The sequence below is a fragment of the Echinops telfairi genome, unplaced genomic scaffold (assembly GCF_000313985.2).
Source record: "Echinops telfairi isolate 266 unplaced genomic scaffold, ASM31398v2 ScPeMD7_3533;HRSCAF=4204_1, whole genome shotgun sequence".
Classification (NCBI taxonomy): Eukaryota; Metazoa; Chordata; class Mammalia; order Afrosoricida; family Tenrecidae; genus Echinops; species Echinops telfairi.
In genome coordinates this window covers 10,243,103-10,265,789 of record NW_022107432.1, presented here as the reverse complement: position 1 = coordinate 10,265,789, position 22,687 = coordinate 10,243,103, and the positions used below count along the sequence as shown (strand labels likewise).

The following is a 22,687-nucleotide window of genomic DNA, read 5'->3' as shown; positions in this document are numbered from 1 at the left end:
TCATTGTGAAATGTCTTATATCTCTTATTCATTTATATGACAGATAATATGAAAGACTTGCTTTCCTTGGTAAATTATCACAGTGAACTTCTGAATAGACAATGTGCTTCTGTGGCCTTGGATAGGAAGAATAGACAAGTGCCAAAATTCATTATGAAGACACTGAGTTTGGGCCACTATTATATCTTTTTCTCTCTCTCTCTCCTTCCATCAAGGCTCCTATTATATGTATATGGATGTGTATATGTGTGTAACAGAGATACAGAGAAACAGAAAGGAAATACACAAATTTATTATTAACAAAACATAGCTATTAGATTGTCCATTGTACCGATTGTTTCTATTCAGCAGCTGTAAGCCTTTTTATTGTTAATATTGCTGCCTTCCCAAGTTTGATTCCTTTTTAAAAATAATATCTGTTCCTCTTAGAATATTTTCTCTGACATTTCCTGAACAAGTTCTGTGGTACATGCATGCATCCTTTCTTTCATTTACCCTCTCAGCAAATAGTTTCAAAACCTTAAACATACCTCAACTCACAACTACTATGGGAAAATAAACCCTAAATACCCATTCAGGGCTTATGAAATAAAATATATATGGAAGGAAATCAGGTGGAAGGTGTTATAGGACCTTTACATTTTCTGTTTGGCTAATATCTATTTTTATCTTTATCTCAAATCATATTTGTCAGACATTGTGTCGGGCCCTGGCACTGTGCTCAGGGACCAGAGGAGATACGGGTGAAAAGGATAATGAAGCCATCACTTTCACAGCTATTCAGGTGGGAACGAAAGAAAATATCAACCAAATAAACCAGAAAACGAGTACACTGTTCTCCAGTGAAAATGCAAACTAAATGAATTGAAGGAAGGAACGGTAAATAAAGATTTCTTTAGATGGATTTGTTCTGCGAGCATGACTCAGGAGGTGCTCGTTATCCTGAGAGCTGAAGAAGCAGAAGCCAATTGTGCCCAAGACCAGGGAAAGAGCATTATGGCCGAGAAAGCAGCTAAGGGAAAGACTCTGTTGAGTCTGGCTTGTACCCGAAACAGAAAGAATGCAAGTGGGTGAGAGGACAATACATCAGGGGAGAACCGAGGTGCCAGGAATATGGAACACATAGACTTCAGATGTCTATTACACAGTTAAGACTTAGTGTTAAATAGTCAAGTGTTTCTCAATACTTAACGTGAAACTGAATTGTGGTGGGGGAGATGGATGGATCTTGTTAAATACACAGATTCTGAAACAGTAAGTCTGGGGCAGTGTCTATAATTCTACATTTCTCAAAACTTGCCAGCCTTCCTGTCACTGTTAGCTCACATTTGAGCAGTGAGGATGTGGACAGTTTAACTCTGAGGTCAGCCCGACTCAAGTACAAAACCTGCGTCTTTGAGTCCATAAGCACGATTTGTAAATGACCATCAGCATTCACAGCAATTCTTCACTTGTCTTGTTATTCCTATCGTAAGATCCTTGGCTGCTGGTTACCAGTCTTTAGCTTTATCTCTGCTTCACAAATGTGATAAGAATGGTATTTATTGCTTATTTATTAAATGCATTACTGCTTATCTATTAAATGCATTTTCTTCATAGATGATTCAGTAGCTCTTGTATTTGGAGCTCATCAATTCAGAGTTGTAGAATGAAAGTTGTGCTTATGTGGACATGAAGAACCATATATCTGCAGGCAGTAGGGGAATTGTTTCAGAGCTCATGGATAAATAACATTATATAAAGCATTCTGAATATTCCTGGGAAGTTGTAGCCAGCAACAATTTATTTGCTTTGAGAACTTCATGACTCCAGAAACTAGAGCATTTCTGGGTTTCAGAAGAATTCTTAAAAGTGGTAGACTCTAGTAATCCAGCAACACATACATATAATAAAATATATTACATCTTTTGGAACACAGAAAGGATATTTTCCTTAACATAAGTGAGATGTTGTAAAAGATTATTTAGACTTGTATTTCAATAAAAGTCATAATTGCTTTGCCATTCCTAAGCCCTTTCACCAGGAAAGGCTAAGCCTGGCATCAATATAGTGTGCAAGGATTATTCGAGTGGATCTTGCAGTGATTCCAAGGTTGCCTTGGTAATTGGAAATGTAGCTTTGGGTAAATTCTGCCTATGAATTCAAACACTTTTATTCTTTTTAAAGCCAGAAAAGCAGCTTTCGTTAACCTAACATAGAGCTTTAGACTGTTTCAGACAGGGTGGGGGTGGAGAGTGGGGTGTGCGATATTAAATACTTCAAATTGAGCTGTTTTGTGGCTAACATTGCTGGATGCTATCAGATTATATTTGCAAATGACTCGGGGACTGATCTAGATGTCCTGCAAGTATACATTAGGCTGTCATGGGGGTTTCTGGCTCGTTGCTCTGCACGCTGCAGAAACCATGGTCTGTGTGAAAATAACGTGTCCCTTTCCACTTGTCCTCTAAGCAGTCTGTGTCAACAGAGCTTATTCATCTGGTGCTGCTCAAACAGAAATATTTTACATCCATGTGATTGTGTTAGTCTGGGTACTTTAGAGAAACAAGTCCTCAGAAACTCATGTATAAGAGAGAGTTTTATAAGTAGGTTAAGGGCACATCAAGAAAACATCCCAGATAACAGTTGTATGAGCCCCTAATAAAATGTTTAAAAAAGAAAAAGAAAACATCCCAACCCAGTGCTGCCCAAACCCACAAGTCCAACATTAACCCATTAACCCATATGTCCAACACCAATCCACAAAGTCCTCCTCCATCTCACAAAGCAGACTTACCGATGTTGACTGCAGGAGGAAAGCCGAATCAGTGAGTGTGCAAGCATCTCAGCACTGGCAGGGGTCTCCACATGGGTGCACCAGCACCTAGGGCTGCATCGGGGTAGGACGGTCCATGTAGCTTCTCCTTGGGGATGTCTTGCTGGAAGTCAGCCTTGCAAGCTGAAGCAGGGAACTGCTAAGGCAGCTGCACCCTGGTGCGACCTTCACAAAGCAAGAGACCCGAGAACTCGAAAGGCGAGACTCGCCGAGAAATTTATCCCTCCACCCTTCAATTAATCCCACATGTGTTTATCGGCCAGATTGGCACAATAAACTAACTAAATTAATCCACCCCTTGGCAACCTGGCACCTGTACATAATTCTTTAGCTTCACAATTGCAATTAAGTAACACCTATACCTTAACCCTATAATCCTGTGAATTTTTTCCCCCACCTATGAAAGTTTGTAAGCCAACCACTTCATGCCTTTATCTCCCCCAATTTTGGGTATCCAATGTACATACTGCCCACTTACATCAACCCAGTTCTCTGAGAAGACAATCATGTTTTTTGACATGAAGAGTCTTCAGTCCAGTTGGAACCTTGTGAAGTCTGCACTCATAAGCAAAGTCAAATCCAGGCAGGCCATCCATAAAGTCAGCAACAATATACATCAGCTCAGTGACTTTTAAGAAATGTACTTCCTCATCATTCTGAAGACTGGAAATGCAAATCCCAAGCACAGATTAAGGGAAGACGCTCAGCGTCTCCAGTCAAGGCTCTCCTTGGCTCCAGGTGAGCTCCAGGTGGCATGTGCCTTTCCCTTTGCGCTTGTGCCGAGTCTGCTCTTTGTATGGTTCACAAGGGGTCAAGTTTAAGACACCCTACATGGATAGGGCCTCCATACCAGAACAAAGAGAAGCCTACTCACAAGTGTAATTACATCCCCAGGTAGAGTGGGCAGCATTCCGGCACATAATTTTGGGAGGAATAATTCAATGCGTAACAAATAGGTGCTCTATCAAGTATTTCAATCTAACAAGTCCCCAAACTCCATAAAACTAAGATGTTACATAAGACCTAGGAGAGTCAGCCTCTTCAATTGTGGGATGCAGATCCTGCTGTGTACACTCAGGGTAAGTTTCCTCTTACTGCCCCCGGATTCAGAGGATGAAGAAAGGTGCACAGGAAGACAGCTGTTGGCAGATCTGGAACCTGTGTTTTTTGGAACCCAGCATTGCCCACGCTTCCCAACACTAACCCCGAATGCAAAGAATTCCAGGCTAAAAGCACCTAGGAGACCAGTGTGCTGTCACCTCTCCTGTTTCACCACAACGTCCCAATCAGAGTTGACCTTCCCCAAGGGAATTTTGCTTGTTAGCCTCGAATCCCGTTATGTTCCCTTGCCATTCTTCCCTTATTTGTGTTTATCTTTAACGTCAATTATGTTGTAATCAGCACCTCCTTTGTTTTCTTGAATTCCTCTTTCCTTCCATGGGATTAATGAATATTTAATAGAAAATCCACACTGTGTACATTCATATTCAAGTTCTATGCAAATTTATTCAAAGATAAAAATCACCGAGTATTGTTGGAGAATTCTACAGACATAATAGAACTGGCATTATAGACCCACATGTACTAACACTGTTCCCACATGATTTGCATAGGTTATAGAAATGTTTATTTTTAAATAGTCCCCTTGCTCCTTGTATCAATCTCTGATATATTAATTTTTGCTACTTCTGGTAATTTTTCCCAGTACAATCCATATCATTCCAGCTACTCCAACTTACGAAACAGATGGGAAAAGGTCAACAATGAAGTGATCTAGTTAAAGTCCCTTCAACCAATGAAAAATAACTTATTTCATGAATTTATAAACCATCTTACTATTCCTAGGATGACAGTGATATTTCCTTAGGCAATTTAGAAGTGATCTGAGAATTATAAAGGAGTATTGTGGGACGTATATCAATCTGTTTGCAGTATGACAGTTTAGAGATCAGGATGCAAACCAGATCTAATAGCTCTCGCTACAAGAGTAACACCTCACCAGTTGTTATGGCAACCGACGTGATGGGAGTGAAAGCATGGTGAACAGAGTGCGTGTAACAAACATGGGAGGTCGCCATGTGTTCCCAGGCTATGGCAGACCGCCATTGACCGCAGCCCCTCGGAACGAGATAAAGTCACTGAAATCGTTAACATATGTTAGTCATACTGGAGACGAAAGCTCTACCACTACAAACGACGGAGGGTCAGACGGACATTTATTTGGCTCTCGGTCTCTAGCTTAACTGACTTTGCAAATGGAAGTTCAGAGCCAGGGGCGTAACACACACTGCCGAGGCCACACACTGCGCACTGTGCGGGCTCATAAACGACTCCCAATATGCACACGGTACTAAACCAGCTTGATTCAGTATTAACACGGTATGTGATACGTTGGGAAATCTGAAGTCAATTTTTCCCTTCTACTAAATTAAAAAGTTATTTCTATAAGAGCAAAAGAAGAGACTTTTTTCTTTCAAATGCAAAAGCATGTCTACACGTTTTATTACGCATCCCGGCTTGCAATTTACCTGCCGACTCTGCCTTCATAATCCATCAAGTTACACTCTTTTAGAAAAAGCATTTCTTTTTTTCACTCTCGTCCATTACTTCACATTTCAAAGCAGGTTGACAGTAATGACTTTCAGATGAACATATGTCGTTGAAACGAACCTTCTCAACCTAAGTCACACATTCATTCAAATGAAGCCCGGAAGGAGGCTTGTGCGACTTTTGAGTTTGTGGTTTTATTCACAGCTTTGCAAATAAAGTCACCCGCTTCCATCACTTTGTAAAGATTCACTCCCTGTTGAGGGAAAGGAGGGAAGCCGGGGAGAAAGGGAAAGGAGAGAGAAAGCAGACAAAACAGAACCCTTTCATGAGTCATTAGCCACTTAAAAAGGACTTTTGGACAACACCTCTTTTCCTAAATTCTGTTGTGGAATCTTTTATATTGTTCTGCTTTATTAAAACATATCATGTACCTTACCCTTGTATTAAACTATAAGACACCTAAATACCCAACCCAAATTCAATGACATCGAAGTCTGTGCTGACGCACACAGCAGAGCCTCTGTGGGTTCCTGAGAGGGAACCTCTTTATGGGAGCAGAAAGGCTCATCTTCTCCCATGGACAGCTGGTGGCTTCTAGCTGTTAACCAAGCAGCTAACAGCACAACATGTTGCCCATTATGCCACCAGGGCCCCTTCTGCTGTTATTCCATCTGGTCCAAAAGCCAACCTTTAGGTTAACAACCAATTGTGAACTGCCTGCACTAAACAGGCTCTGATTCAAACTAGAAAGGACCATGGACTAGAAATCATATGCAAGATTTCAGCAATGGAAAAAGAGCACAATAATAGTTTGGAGTGATATATAGATAAAAGCTGCTTAGGGAAAAATTTAAAAAAACAAAACAAAAATAGAAACCCAATAAAAAACACTGTACCATACAAAAAAATAATCTTTAGAACGCAATTTAAACAAGCTCAAAAAGGTGACCGTATATGCGTTTTCCATGTTCAGAAACACAATTTCTGATACAGTATTGAAGGAGGTAAGTGTAGGGCAAATGAACTGAAGTAAATGAAGTAGTATTTAGTACACATCTGGAGCATGTTTGCGTGAGTGAAAGCATGTGAAAGCATGAATAGGCTCAACAAAGGCCTATGGAAATCCATGGATGATATGGCTCAAATTGATTATGAAGGCCAAGTTCAGGGTATGCTCCCCATATTGTGGGCCTGGTGTAACTTGGTGTCATGGAAGGTCACCCTCTTGGTCTCAGGCAGCACCTCCAGGCAGAGTATTGGGTGCGTCCTACAGAGATTTGCTCACACAGCATTTTATAAGACGCTATATACTCTTCCTCAGTATAGACCAGAAACACTGTCTGCTAAAAACTGAACAGATTCCATCATTCTAGCTTTAAAAATAACCTTGGAAATTTACATTAATCTATCTTTTGAAACACAGCTAGGTATACATACTCGTAACAAAAAGCATCACGTTAGAAATTAGAAGCATTTCAATACAGCCAATTACTTCTCTGTAGAGATACTCAGAGACCTAAGTACTAAGAACTACCTTGACATTAACTTTCTCTTTTTATTAAAGAATGTCAAAATAATATTCTATGAAGTGATATTTGTTAAGCTTTAGAATTTCTTTTTTATTATAAAATTTTCTTTAGGGTACTAGCATTTCTGCTGGTTTGTGAAATTTAATCTTGTCGCTGAAACATCCTCCGATTAATATTTGTTAGACACATTTGGATTGACTATTCTTTAGCCAAAGGATATATACAATGTAAAATAGTAAGCTACATGCGTCTTTCAGATATTAGCACTTAGCAAGACATCATAAGAGGATCTTCAACTCCAATGCTTTTCTTAATTTCCAAGAATTTTTTTTTAACAACTCTACAGTTGTGAAAGCACACTAAGGAATAATTTAGTTTGGGCGTTTTTCTTAAGTTATTTAAAGAATAGAAATCCTTATGATCTCACACTGCATTTTTCCTTAAATCATTTATTGGTTGCTTAAAGATGTCTCCTGTACTATGAGAGAATCTGAGATTTTTAGAAGGTTAAGTAGAATATGGCCCCTCTTTTCAGAGAATTTATGGTCCGTCAGACAACCATAGCCATACATAAAAAACACTTGCACTGTAGTTAAAGCCATTGATAGACACTATGCCCAGGCGATCATGAGGGCCGAAATGGGGGGCAGTCAGCATGGGGTGAAAACAACAGTGCTGAGCAGTTTGTCAGAGGTGGGTAAGGAGGGGTCACGAGTCCTACAGGGTGTGTCCGCGTCATTGAGAGGAACTAGGATGAGAGGGACATTGCAGACAGATAGGAGAGTGCAAGATAGGTAAGAAATATCATGGCACATCTAGGAAATAATGGATAAAAACAACTGAGAAAGGGCAAATAGAGCAGATTATGTGATAAGGCACACCTTTGCTTTCCAGGAAGCAAGAATCCACTGATAGGGGCTTAAGCAGAAGTGTAATGTAAGCATATTTGCATTACAGATGAACTCCTCTGTTGGTAGTGTGCAGAACGTATTTAAAGGCAAGTCTGGAAGCCAACAGACCAGTGTGAAGATTGAAAGTCTAATTAAAAAATAAATAAATAAGACCTATGCTGACGCAGTCATAGTCTGCATGATAAGAAAGGGTCACAGTTCCGAAACATTTAAAAAATTAAATTGGTGCCTCTTACTCATTGAAAGGACAAAATCATTTCACTGACACTAGAGTCCAGAGAATCTTGGCGCGTGGATAACTAGTCATGTTGGAGCTGCAACTAAATGTACCAAACCTCCATGAATTGTGAAATTCTTCAGAAAACAAACATGATAATTTGCATTTGCACCCCAATCTATCTGTGTACCAAGTATGAAACTGTTAACCACAAGGTCACTGGCTGAAACCCACTAGGGCTCCAGAGCAGAAAGATGAAGCTCTCTGCTGTCATAAAGGGTTGGTCTTGGAAGCCCAGCAGGAAGTTTTCATCAGTTCTATTGGGTTGCTGTGAGTGGAAACTGCCTTGATGGCAGAGGGTTGATCTGGGCAGTCAAATTTAGTTCATGAATTAAACCTTTGAAAAGGAACTTGTATCTCTTTAGATTCTATGCTGGTCATGAACTTTGAAAATCACAAAGCTACTTCATAAATGAAACCATTTATACTAATCACCAGAGAAGATAGACAATAGCTTTGGGTGCTTAGTGAAAATGAATTGTTTTTTCACTAAACATTCATTGAGCATCTCTATGCAATCAGAATCCCCCAGCTTCTTAGTGGGAAAAAAGACCAGCCTAGGATATCCTGTGGGAAAGTTAGTTGTCCTTTGCCATATCGAGTAATTCCGAGTCTAAATCAAATCAATGGCACACAGCACACACACACACACACACACACACAGAGGCCAACAGGCAGAAAATATGGAAAAGATATCATAATTTCTCTCTGGTTGCAGGGGACGTTAGGCACATAAACAAGACAGTTGTAAACATCCTAATATAGTCACAGGCAGAGACCCCAGCGAGCATGGAAACACCAGGGAGAGGACCTGCAGGTCATCCAGGAGATGATAGAAGCTATCTTGAGGCTAGTGATGGTTCCATTGGAAGTGAAGTTAAGGATGGTGCGTAGGCCATTCCACGCCATGGTGAAAGAAAGCATCTGCAAAGAGTTGAGGTGAGAATGGAATGGCCCAGAACCATGAGCAAGTGTGATGACGGATATCCATCAACACAAGTAGAGTGAGAGCAGAGGGGAGACAGGAAAGGGAGACAGACACATTTTTAAGTTTGGAGTCCTGGTGATGCTCTTCCATCTCGGAAAATATGTTGAATGTCTAATCCTCTGTGGAAGAGGCCGGTGGTACCTGGGGGAAGACCTCAGACTGTGACTGACAGACTTGTGACGTGACCCATAACAGAAAAAGCCAGAAGATCAGCTTCCCTAATATAATGGCCGAGAAAATTCTATGGGGCAGTTATACTTAGTCACGTGGAATTGCCATGGGTTGGAATTGACTAAAAAGGCAGCTAACAACAGCCACCGCCATCTATGAACAGCTTGTCTTTTTTCCCCTCCCCTCTTAAACAATAATCTGCTCTACAGAGTCACAATTTATGTTCACAATATGTTGGATGTTGTGACAAAGCACATGGCTTTTCAGGTACTTATTGAAAGGAGACGGTGCCATTTAAATGTCTCACACACTAATATGCTAACTAAGTGAACATCTTCCACTGATAATTGGGAAAGTGTCCCTGTAGCTTTTCCAGAAACCCCGGTTGTCACTGTGAGAAAAATAAACAGATTTTGGACTCCTCCAAATGAGATATCCATGCAAATAACAAAACAGCGAAAACAACAAGCACCGCAGGAATGACCGAAGGTCGAGTAAGTGATGTTAAATCAGGTATACAATGAAGAAACACTTTGGAAGCCATGCAGCACTATAAAGATGTTAACTGGCTGACAAAATAATAATTTATAAATTATCAAGGGCTCATGAGGGAGGGGAAAAATGAGGAACGGATGCCAGGGGCTTAAGTGGAGAGCAAATGTTTGAAGAATGATGAGGGAAACAAATGTACAAATGTGCTTTACGCAATTGATGTATGTATGGATTGTGATAAGAGTTGTATGAGCCCCTAATAAAATGATTTAAAAAAAGATGTTAACTGGCAGTGCTGTTTATAATTGAGGTATAGTGATAAGTTATGCTATAAAGCCCGGCCCTAATGTTCATTGTCATATCCCATAGTGCATGCTAGCAAATATAAAGTGTGCAGTGAAACTTTGACCTCAGAATCCATTCCTACATTTTCTGAAGCATTTCAAATTGAGCTGCAAAGAATGATGGGTATTAAAATATGTTGCAGTTACTTACTGTGTTGAGCCCCAGGCCATTAAGCATATACACCAGATCTTCAGTGGCAACATTCCCAGACGCACCTTTTGCATACGGGCAACCCCCTAATCCGGATACTGCAGAGTCCACTACGTTAATCCCCATCTGGAAAACAAGACACCTTAGATTTGTGTATTTATGACACATCAAGTGTTGAATTTTTACTTAACCTGTGCCAGAGTGCAAATAAGCACAATCTAAACCTGTTATCCAAACATATTTACTTACCAGATGCTAGCTTGCAGATTCTCTGTCTTAAGAGTGCAAATAGCTGTTGGGTCTTATGCTAGCAAACACTCTACCAGTATAAAAGACAACAGACATGTTCAATTTAAGAATTAGAGAGGAATTGGAATAATCTTAGATCAAAATAAAATGGTGTCATTCCGTGATACTCATACAACTTGTATAGGGTGAAGCACAAGATAAATTCACTCGCAGGTTTTATACCCTCCCCAGTCAATTCTCTAGTGCTATCCTAAAAATATTACATAAGCAACATGAGATAGCCTCACACACTGCAGCTCAAATTTAAGGAGTCTTAAAAGACTAGTGGATGTGGCACTGTGAGTTACTGTTTATGAAATAGGGCTCAGTGAGCTCGATTCAATCATTCAACTCATTCACTCTTTATTGAGCCCTTACCTTGCACACAAAGTAATCTGTGAGGAGACAATGAAAAGGCAAATGCGGACCACTAAGAAAGGCCCTGAGTCTTCCGGACATTCCATGTTTTATTGGATAGAGCAGATAGTATATATATATATATATACTTTTTTTTTTAAATTGAAGAATCGGGATAACCCTGCATCCAGCAAGTCTACTAGTGCTGTTTTTCCAACAGCATGATCTCATATCATTTCTCCATGTCACATTTTAGACATTCTCCTAGTATTTCAAACTCCTTCATTATGTTGCTTCATACTTTAATATGAACGTAAAGTAACATAAACATTATCTTTCGTGTGCTCTGAGAATCCAAACATTCATGTGAATAGCTTTATTGTAAAACTTTACTGCCATGGCCTGGATTCACACTCTTATATCAACCCCACATCACAATGAGCAACCCCACATGCAGAGGAGTCAGATGATTATACAGGGTCATTATCTGGCAAAGGGGATCTGGAGGCTCCAGGGAATTCATGTTCTGGCCTCTGGGAACAGACTACCGATAAACTATTAGACAGTTGGGAATATCAACATAGCACAGTTGTGCATGCTGAAGAAATTATAGATGGCACCCCCACAGGATTTGACAAAGATTCTGGAGGTCCTTGGAGAATTCCTAGAAGAGCTGAAAAACAGGGGCAGATTATTCCTGAACTGTGAAAACTGACAATTTATCTGACGCCTTTTTCCTGGTTAGATGGGATTAACGGTTTGGGGGAAGAAGAACAGGGTGACAAAGTGTTATTTTAATCACCTCCATCAAGGCTATGGGAGAAAGACGGAACTCGGTACTCCTGTTAAGAGTTACAGTGACTGTCTCAGAAGCTCACAGGAGCAACTCTACCCTGTCCTGTGCTTCGCTATGAGTTGTTATGGACCTGATGGCAGTTGAGTTTGGTCTTTGGTTTATCAAGGATACGTGCTATTATTAAACTTGACCACCTGGCTGCGGTAGTTTTGCCAGTTTTCGCAATTGTCAAGTATACATGCACCATCCTCCCACTCTTATGAAGGGTCCATGCATACTTTTTGAAAGGAAGTCACTGTGCACAGGCCACACTTCTGAGAGAAAGAATAGCTACAGATAGTATTTAGAATTCTGTAGGGAAAGTGTGATTATCCTCTCCCACTTATTTCTTTATTTTATCATTTATTTTTAATACCCACTATTGCTTTATATGTTTTGTTGCTCAAATTGTTCCACTTTGGGCGATTTGGATCTCTTTCAGTTGGTTTCTCAATTGTTCAGCAGGCCAGGAGGCTGCACGCTTTGAACCACTCTTCGAGATTGTCCCTCGTGAGAAAATTGTAAGGGACTCACAGGAGCAAAACTGCAGTTCAAAGAGCCCGGGGTTCTTGGGTTGTGGGACAAGTTTAAAAATACAGATTGCTTTTCCCCTCAACTTCCCCTCATTATCTTCCTAAGCCTGAGGCGGTTGCTAGGACTTTTCTTCTCTGACTGCAATCTCTCACAAATAATGATCGCAAAAATGCAATCCTATTCAGGCGCAAAGAGCTGGCTAGCTAAAGTTCTGGCCCACTTGTTCTGGTTCAAAACAGTAATTGGAAGAAATTATGCTCCCGCAGTGAAATTTCTGTTCGTGCCTAGTAGAGAGAAAAGATAAATATGAAGACATTGGCTCATTTCTGAGGATCTGCCATGGCATCCAATCGAAAAGGGGCCCTCCACCTGTGGGGTGAAGTACATCTAGTCAGTGGAATTTATTAGCTCCGAGGAGACAGAAATTGCAGTGAATCTCAACTCTGACTATTACTAGAATTATTTGGGGTCCTATTAAAAATGAACTCTCAAGCTACTTCTCAGAACAATTAAATCATTGATTAAATTCTTATTAAATGAATCTTAGGTATTCTTATGTATCACTAGGCTTGACCATCTCTGTCTCATCCATTTTTGATTTTTGGTATTTTTTAATCAATCCAGAATATAAATTAGCTTTAATTTAGAGACTCTCTAGATTATCAATGTGGTCCAGGATTTTGTCTTTCCTGAGTTCACAGTCCATGCTCCTGGGAGCAGCAGTCAAGAGAGGAAACCACACATTGCAAGGGTAAATCTGCTGCACCAGACATTGCTGACGTTCTGAAGAGCAAGGAGGTTCCGCGAAGGACTAAGGGACCCCATTTCCCAAGCCATGGTATCTTTCAATCACCTTACATATGTGTGAAAGTTGGCCATTGAGTAAGGAAGATTGAAAAAGAATAAACACATTTCAATTATGGTGCTGGCAATGGGATATTGAAACACATTTGAATTATGGAGCTGGCGATGGGATGTTGAAAGTACCATGGACCCCAAAAAGATCACATAAATCTGTCCTGGAAGGAGTACAGCCAGAATACTTGTTAGAGGCAAGTATGGTGAGACGTTGTCTCATGTACGTTGGACATGTTGTCAGAAGAGACCAGAGTGTGGGGAAGGACATCATACTTGGAAAAGTGGAGGGGCATCGACAAAGAGGAAGGAAGGCCCTCAAAGAGGGTTTGGCACAGTGGCTGCAACAATGGGCTGACATAACAACAATTGTGGGGATGGTGCAGGACCAGCAGGGTCTGCTCTGCTGTGCAGAGGGTCACTCTGCCTCAGAACCCACTCAACTGCCCCTCACAACATAAACGGCCAACGTCAGTATTAAACAACCATAACTGATGACTGAAGGCAAGAAAACGCAGCCACTTTCATGTGAAATCAAATATGGTAAGAGAAAAGTGTAACACTGGTACTTTACACTATGATATTTACACTTACAGTCATTTAACTGTCATTTAAACAGTGTTAGCAATAAAACTGTATAGAGCAACCAGCAAACTACATCTTCAACACTCGACAGCTTGCCTAAAGAAAAGGTAGTGTAAATGACTTCAGGCTCAAAAATGTCCGAGCCATCTAGGCCCATTTCATATAAAGTAATAAAGCAGACAGCACCCATCAATGTTGCTAGAGATCAGAATAATCATTATTTTTCAGATGTGAAAGAATGGGCACAAGGCGAGCTTCCAGAATGTTAGCAACATGACCTTCTTAACCAAGGCTCTTTATCAGTACTATCCGTTTCTGTCAATTCATTCGGGTAACGATTTGTGGATTTTTGTGTAAGTGCATAACAACAAAACAAAATAAAAAAACAGTCATGGAATTGATTACAATAGATACCCTTTGCATTTATGAGACTGTAAGTCTTTAAGGAAACAAATCTTCCTCCCTCCAAGCTAGTGGGTTTCGCTGCCAGCTTCTCCATTAGCATCGCAATGCTTGTCCTCCATTTCTCCCTGGAAATTCTATTTCAGTAAACATCAATGACAGAAAGAGCAGTATTGTGGGAGTTAATGTTAAACAAGCAAGCACAGTAAATACTGTATGTAGAAGCATATATTAGATTTTCCCCCAGGTAAGTCATTAATTACTATTTAATCTTAAATTATAATTATGCATCAATTTAATACTTTCTTAGCAGTATTTTACCCATAAGAATATTTCATGCATCCTACATACAATAAAAAAACATAGTTATTGAGTTGGTTCCTATTTTCAGTGACCCGAAGCAGGGTTTCTGAGACTGTAAATCATTACAGGGACAGGCTCTGTTTTTCCCCCTTGGAGCAGATGGTGGAGTTTGAACCATTGACCTCCTGTTAGCAGCCCAATGCATACTCCACAGAGTCATACATAAGAGAAAAAAATAAGAAATATAGATGGGTGAATATAGAGTGTATGTGCGTTGTATGCCATACACACAAACACCCCTGCCTATACACAACAAAACACATATTTGCAAGAATAAAAGTTTGATAGCAACCTAAATATCTCAGAGTGGAGCCTAATAAAGCTATTCTAAACTATTTTGATTGTTTCCAAATTATGAGGTATCTATAAAATAGAATGATAAAAAAAGCCATGTGAATCTTTAGTAAGGGGAAATAAATGGGATAGAGAATAATATAATAGTATACACAGTCAAGTTCTCATTTTCTAAAAATCAAACAACAATACAAGATATAGGTGATAGACCATATAAAAGGGCTCAATGAGTTGTGTGATTAGAGGTAATTTACTTTATTTTAATCCTGCTGTACTTGATATTTCAATGCCCCACAATGAATTTTACATTTTTAAGTAGATAAGGTATGCAGTAGATTTGCAACAATTCCGAATGCGAATAAATAAATCCAATACTCTGAATTTCTGAGTTAACATCATTTTGCAACTAATTAATTTGTCTAGGTTTCAAAACTAAAGAGTTAATATGCAGACATAATTTGGGAAAAATCAACATAGTCTAGGAAAAAGGCTGGCTGGTAAATTGGTCTTTCCTTATTTCCTAGGAGAGAGTAGCTTTAGGCAAAGATTCTCCTCCACTAACCTCTATTTCCACATCAAATCTCACTGTGACTCAGAGACTCTCTCAGATTCCTCATTGGCATGGTGGGTCACAGGCTGGCCTGTTAGCAACAGGATCAGCAATTCAAAACCATGAGCGCACTCTGAGGGAGAAAGACATGGCTTTCTACATCTAGAAAGAGTTAAGGCTTTGCAAACCCAGGGAGACAGTTCTCTCTATCCTACAGAGCTATTGTGAGCATTTCCACAGAACGTGTGAGCTTCATATCTAAGCAACTCTGAGGAATGGATCAAATCAGTTGCTATGGAGTTGATTCGGGACCACGGCCCTCCTTTGTGTTCAGAGTAGCACTGTGCTCCACACGAAGCCTTTCTTCCCAAGAGCCTCGAACCCCCAACCTCTAACTTCTCAGGTAGCAGCCAAATGCATTAGCTGCTTTCACCACCCAAGATTTAGGCAAATAAAGAGAGTGTATTCAAGTATAATTTGTGTGTGAAGAAAAATAATAGAGTATTAATTCCTTTAATGATCATCCTTTAGAAATGAAAAGAACACACCCAACATAGTACTTCTTCAATATTTCTTATTTTGCAAAACATTCTAACTTCTATCCTCTACTAAATTGTAGTTATCTCATCCAGCAAGAATTCTACTAAATTGATAATGCTGGCATATACTAAATTTAACTTTCTAAACAAGTTATTTCACAAGTTTTAAGTTGTAGCCTTACAAATTATTTGAATATGTATGTTTCATTACATCTACTTCTTTCTTCCATTACAAAAGAAAAAAAGATGAAAATTAGGAGTAAACAGCTGACTCTCACTGCCATCGCGTCCACGCTGACTCATAGTGACACCACACTGCTTGTGGGCGTCTGAGACCCTAACTATTTACCGGAGTAGAAAGCTAAGTCTTTTTTCCTGTGGAGCTGCTGGTGGTTTTGAACTACCGACCACATGGATTTCAGACCAATGCATAACCACATCACCGCCAGGGATCCCAGCTACCAACTGGGATCATTCTTCTTTCCAGTAGTTCTTTAGTATACACACTGATATTGTTGCTAGGTGACATCGAGTTGATTCTGATTAATGGTGACCCTATCCACAACACTGCTTGATTTTGTGTAAGCCTCACAATGGTTCTTCTGCTCAAAGCTATCGCTGCAGCCACTGCGTCAATCTATTTCCACAACTGCCTTCCTGGTTTTTGGTGCTCTTCCATTTTACCATGCGAGTTATGCTGGTTTCTCACGAGAAGCGAAACCAATGCCATATGTGTGTGCATACAGAATGAGATTTATAACAAGGACTGGCTCAGACGGCTGTAGCCGTGAGCAAGGCCAGTTCAGATCAGGTCCCATGTCAACGGAAAGCTTCTCCCGAGTCCTGTAGCTGCGGGGGCTGAAGAACAGGAAGCAGGAAGATGAAGTCCATGACCACATGCTGGTGGATGTCAGGGTGAATTAATCTGAGATGGTTGAATGAAAATCAGTATGTGACAGCTCCTGGGATTGGCAGGCAATACGACAGGAGTTTGATGAACCAGGTGCAGGATCCAAATGCAGCAGTTGAAGTCAGCTAGTTCCTCATACGAAGGAGAGGCCATACCCAGAATAAAACCTCCCTCAAGGGTATCAAGGCTGCGGCCGGGTTAAGGAGGTCTATTCTCCCAACAACTGCTTGGCTGCTGCAAAGAAAATCCCATCACGGAATTGACCGCACTATGTTAGATCCTATCCTGAGAGAATCCTGGCCCATCTAGCTGACATAAAATCTAACCATCGTATCAAGCATGATGGCCCTGTCCAGGGACAAGTATCTATTGATATCATGCATAAAATAAGGAAGATGAAGTCTTTCCATCTCTATTCCAAGAAGCATTCGGGGTATACTTTTTTCAAGACATAAGTGGTGGTCTGGGTAAACTAGGGAAACAAATCCACAGAAACTCATATGTATAGAAGAGAGAGTTTTATACAACGGGTAAGTGTACATTAAGAAAGCATCCCAACCCAGTGCTGTCCAAGCCCATCAGTCCAACATTAGCCCATATGTCTGACAACAGTCTACAAAGTCATTCTCCATCTCACAAAACACCTGCAATGATGCCGACTGCAGGAGGGAAGCTGAATCAGTGAATGTGTAAGCATCTCAGCGCTGGCAGGGGTCTCCACACGGCTGCTCCAGCACCCAGGGCTGCATCGGGGTAGGTCCATGCGGCTTCTCCTTGGGGATGTCTTGTAGGAAGTGAGCCTTGCAAGCTGAAGCAGGGAACTGGCTAAGGCAGCTGCACTCTGGTCTGACCATCAGAAAGCAAGAGACCAGAGAACTTGAAAGGCAAGTCTCACTGAGCCATTTATCTCTCCATCCTTCAGTTAATCCCACATAAACCTTAACTATCTCAACATACATACCTGTACTTCTGGTAGTCCATGGTATTGTCAATATTCTTCCCCGGCACCATAATTCAAATGCATTGATTTTGCTCCTTGTTTCTTATTCCATTGCCAACTTTTATATACATGTGAGGTGACTGAGGTAAAATACCTAACACCCTAGTTCTCGAAGTGAGATCCTTGCTCTTGAACCCTTTAAAAGTGTCTTGTGCAGCAGATTTGCCCGATGCAAGGTCACTCGATTTCTTGACTGCTGCTTCCATAAATATTTATTGTGCTTCCTAGACAACTTTAATCCTTTCTCCGTTTGTCACAATGTTATCCACTGGTCCATTTGTGAGGAGTTTGGTTTTTCTTTATACTGAGTTGTGATCCACACTGGAGGTTTGGGTCCTTGGTCTTTCATAAGCAAGTGACCTCCTCAAATCTTGATGCCTCTTTCTCCTTCATATAGTCCATCACCTCAATTTATTTCTCCAGCATACAGATCGGAAAGTATGATGAAAAGATAGAACCCTGATGCACACTTTTCTTAATTTAAAAACAGAAATATGCTCTATTTCTGTTCAAATGAATTCCTCTTGATCTATGCATAACTACTATTCACAAGGCTTTAAGTATTTTTTTAATTATTAAAAGATCATATTATTGGGGACCCTTACAACTCTTGTTACAATCCATACACACATCGCTTGCATCAGGCGAATTTGTACATGTGTTGCCTTCATTCTTTTCTAGACATTTACTTTCTATTGAGCCTTTGGTATCAGCTCCCCCACTCCCCATAACCCCTTGACAGGTTATAAACTGTTATTTTCATATCTCACACCGACTGCTGTCTCTTTTCCCCTGTGCTTTCTGTTGTTCTGCCCCCTGGAGAGGGGTATATGGTTATGTGTCGATCACTGCGATTAGTTCCCCCTTTCACCCTTCCTCTCCACCACTGCCCCCTACCCTTCTAGTAACACTATTCCCACTCCTGTTCCTGGATTCCGTGTGCTGGGAGCTCCCATCTCTTATCTGTACCTGTGTACATGCTCTTGTCTAGTCTGAAGTGAGAAACAGCACTGGGGTCATGGTAGTGGGGGTTGAGGAAGTCTCAAGAAACCAAAGGAATATTGACTGTTTCATCAATGATTTACTGCATCCCGGTTGACTCATCCCTTCCTCGTGGCCCCTCTGTGGGGGGATTGTTCCAATGTCTACATTGGACTTAGCCTCCCCCCACCATTCTCAACAATATGTTTCTGTTTGTTTGTTTGTTATGTGTCTGCTGATGCCTATTACCCGGTCCCAATGACTCCTCATGATCACACCAGCAGTGTGCTTCTTCCATGTGGACTTGTTGCTTCTCTGCTGAATTGGCGGCCTGTTTAACTCCAAGCCTTAAACACCCAGGTGCGATATCTTTTAATAACTGGGCACCATCTGCCTTTTTCCCCACATTTACTTATGCACCCATTTTGTCTTCAGTGATTGTGTTGGGAGGGTAAACCTCTCAGACAGCTGATCTGTTAGAACAAAGTATTCTTGTATTGAGGGAGGATATGAGCAGAGGCCTGAAATATGTCTACCACCTGTGTATTGCTGTATAAATATATGTACATAGGCCAATACCTGTATTTTTGTGGATTAATATGCTTATATATGTACATTGCTATATTTATATCTCTAGCCATTGCTTTATTTCCTAGGTCCTTCCTCTGTGTCCTTTTACCTTCCTCCTGCCCCAGTGTAATGACACCTAGTGCAGGACAATCACAGGCCATTGGGTAGAAAGTCTTTGGGTCCAGTGGTGTTGTAAGCATCTCAGTGCTGGCCAGGGTCTCCATGTGGCTTCTCCAGTTCCCCGGCACGAGGTCTATCAGTGTAGTGCCATATGTTTTGTCAGTAGGGTCTCTCAGGGAGGGAGTGTTGTCAGTAGAGTCTCTCCCAGGGAGTAAACCAAGAAAGAGAGAGAGCCTGTCTCCTGCCTCCAAGGAGGAAATCCAGTAATTCCCAGAATCCTTCACGGAAGGCAATGCCCACACAGAGGCCTCATTAGATATGACCCGTTTGACAGACTAGACTCCACCCTTTAACTCTTAATCCTCTCAAGTCCCAAATGGACACCCGATTATGTAACTACCATACTTTCTATTCCCCCTCTCAAATGCAAGCTCTACTGTTAGATTCCTTGTGTGTGTGTGTGTGTGTGTTTGTGTGTGTACTCAAGAGCAAACTTTTGTTACACCCAAGCAAAAATCCACTGCCATTCAGCTGACTCCAATGAATAGTGAAACTTTATATGTTTTGAGGGACTGCAAATCTTTAAGGGAGCAAATGGTCTCATCTTTCTCCAATGGATCAATTACTGGGTTTGAACCACCAATCTTGTGGTTAGCAGTTGAATGCCTAGCTCACAGCAACACCAACAAAAACCAAACTCACTGCCATCGTGGCAATTCCTACTCACCATTACTCCGTAGGACAGGGGAGAACTACCCCCTGTGGGTTTTTGAGACTATAACTTTTTTTCTCCTATGGAACAGCTGGTGGTTTTGAACTGCAGACCTTGCAGTTAGCAGCCCAATGCATCACTGCCACCAGAGTTCCTACAACCACACCAGGCTTCCTTTTTAATCCACATAGTGCAAACCGACTGCATTTTTTAAAAAGATCAGCATATTTATATGAGTAAACACAAGGTGGCAATGTAGCACCAAAATCCAATAAGTAAAACCAGGGTTCACAAGACAACTCAGTGCTTGCGGAAGAAAATAACACACATGCACAGTTTTATTATCCAAATAAATATTTCTTACACTTTTAATGTAAGGAAACTTTAAGTAAGTTAAAATTAAAATTATGGTTCATGAATCATGAAACCATGGTTTGATTTACTCAGTATATTTATTTACTCTTCTTTGGGCATTAAAATGGATTTTTCACACAATTTATATGCCATGGGCAAAGTTTGGTTCTCATAGAGCTTCCCAAGCTCCAAACTCCAAACTCCCGGCCGTGGAGTTGATTCCAACTGTGCGAGACCCTGTCGGACGGGGTAGAAACGCCCCGTGGGTTTCTAGCCTGAAGCTCTGTACTGGATTCGAAAGCCTGGTCTTTCTCTCGTGATGCAGCTGGTGGTTTCAAATCACTAACCCTGACCGTAGCAGCCTAACACATAACCACGAGAAATTAAAACGCCCGGATTGCATTTGTCACTGGAAAGTTGCTTACTAAGTTTAAAGGAGAAGGCATTTGCTCCAGTGTTCAGAGAATGAATGCATCCCGGAAGTAAAGCAAAGTCAGGACTCAAATGATGATGGGATCTTGACCCCTGCCTTCCACAAAAGCCTGATTGAAGCCATCAACCAGCCCAGTGGGCCAGGCCATGATAAACTCGGCGAGGTTGGTACATCCACCTGAGCTCTTCAAATACGTAATTGGGTTACCGTATTCAGGAACAGGGTCACTCCCCCTCACCCCCAACAGTGGGACAATTTTTCTTGAAAATGGTAAACTGGATGTCTGTGTCATGGACAATTTTTTCCCTTTAATATCCTTTTAGATGAATTCTGAAGAATATTATTTCTATGTGGTGCATGGATACCAACATGATTTCTGACAATGAGCTAATCTAACAAATAAAAGTATCATTTTACATTTTTTGAGTGCTGTAAATTCTTATTCCCCAAATGAAAGTGAGAAATATGTACAAGATGAGTGAAAAAGTCATTTTGCAAAATTTGCTATCTGCTATCTATTGGTGATTGCAAGATATCAAATGAAATTCAAATTTTCAATATGAAGTTACTAAATTCTTAAGGAATGTGGAATTTTTGTAAGTTTAAAAATGAATTTTTTAGTTATTTGATAAAAAATTGTCTTTAAAAGATCTATAAAAATATTGTATTTAATTTTAAAAACTCTGGTAGTGATATTTATTTTGGTATTTAAATGAATTGTGCAGAAGGGAAACAAATGGACTTGTAGGATAAACATATTTGAATATGCTAGTTTACCAAAATATTTCTTCTCAACTTGTTCCTTTCAGCCAATATTTGCACCAACAGAGATGGCAATTACTCATAGATGAGATTTTACTCCCTGTTCAGTGGCAAGTCAGACATCATTAATGGATCAGAAAACTCTTTCAAATAAGCCTAGATATTGCCTTAAGATGTTTCGTCCCCAGCACTTTAAATAGCCACTCTGCACTGAGTGCTGGTAGATGTGAGCGAGAAGCATATTTGCTCTCTGTGTGCATTGTGAGCATAATAGCAAATATCTCAGCCACAGATTATGCATATTTAGCCAATATTCAAGAAATTGAAATGCATAGCATAGGAATGTATTTAATGATAAGCATACATATGTATTAATTTGCTAGTGAATGGCTAAGATATTGCAATTATTAATGCTTTTATATAACACGATGATCTATGAAGACGTTTCCCTACATTTTCTACTCCCTGTTGCCTTCGCTCAGTGAATGCGATAAGTTATATTTATACTCTCATGCCATTTAAATTGAGACAGAAATTGGAGTGTCTCTATAGAAGAACATAAGAAAATGACAAAACAGATAAAGGCATTCTCAATTTTACTAAGCCTGATGAAAGTCAATAGCTAACCTGTGTTGAATGTATAAGTTTGCCTACGAGTTGAAAGGTTGGTGGTTCAAACACACCCATAAGCACCTCAGAAAACAAGCCCTGTAATCGGCTTCCAGTCATGAATACCGTCGAGGACAGCTATCCTCTGGGCACATGGCATTTCCACAAGTCAGAAGAGACTCAATAAGCAAAAACAACAACAAAAATCACTGTGCCACATACTTCACGTATCATGCCTCACAGCATTATTGCAAAATGATTAGCAGCACATGCACATTGCAGTGGTGGAGAATGTGAGGCTTAGAGAAGTCACGTTAGCACTAAAACAATAAGTATTAGCTTAGTATAAAACAGAGGAAGAACCTAGGCTTTCTTTTCATGTAAGACCTCCTCAAATTTCTGAAAA

The 22,687-nt window shown here is 40.4% G+C and overlaps 1 protein-coding gene across 1 annotated transcript in view; it reads right to left on the bottom strand.

The window, feature by feature from the left end:
- Positions 1 to 4,301: 4,301 nt before the first annotated feature.
- Positions 4,302 to 22,687, bottom strand: part of HMGCLL1 (3-hydroxymethyl-3-methylglutaryl-CoA lyase like 1) — a 174,981-nt gene continuing 156,595 nt past the window's right edge. The window contains exons 8-9 of the mRNA XM_004696344.2: positions 10,229 to 10,354; positions 4,302 to 5,618 (exon numbers count right to left, since the gene is read on the bottom strand). Of these exons, the coding sequence (XP_004696401.1) occupies positions 5,508 to 5,618; positions 10,229 to 10,354 (237 nt within the window). The 3' untranslated portion in view covers positions 4,302 to 5,507. The remainder of the gene's footprint in view (positions 5,619 to 10,228; positions 10,355 to 22,687) is intronic.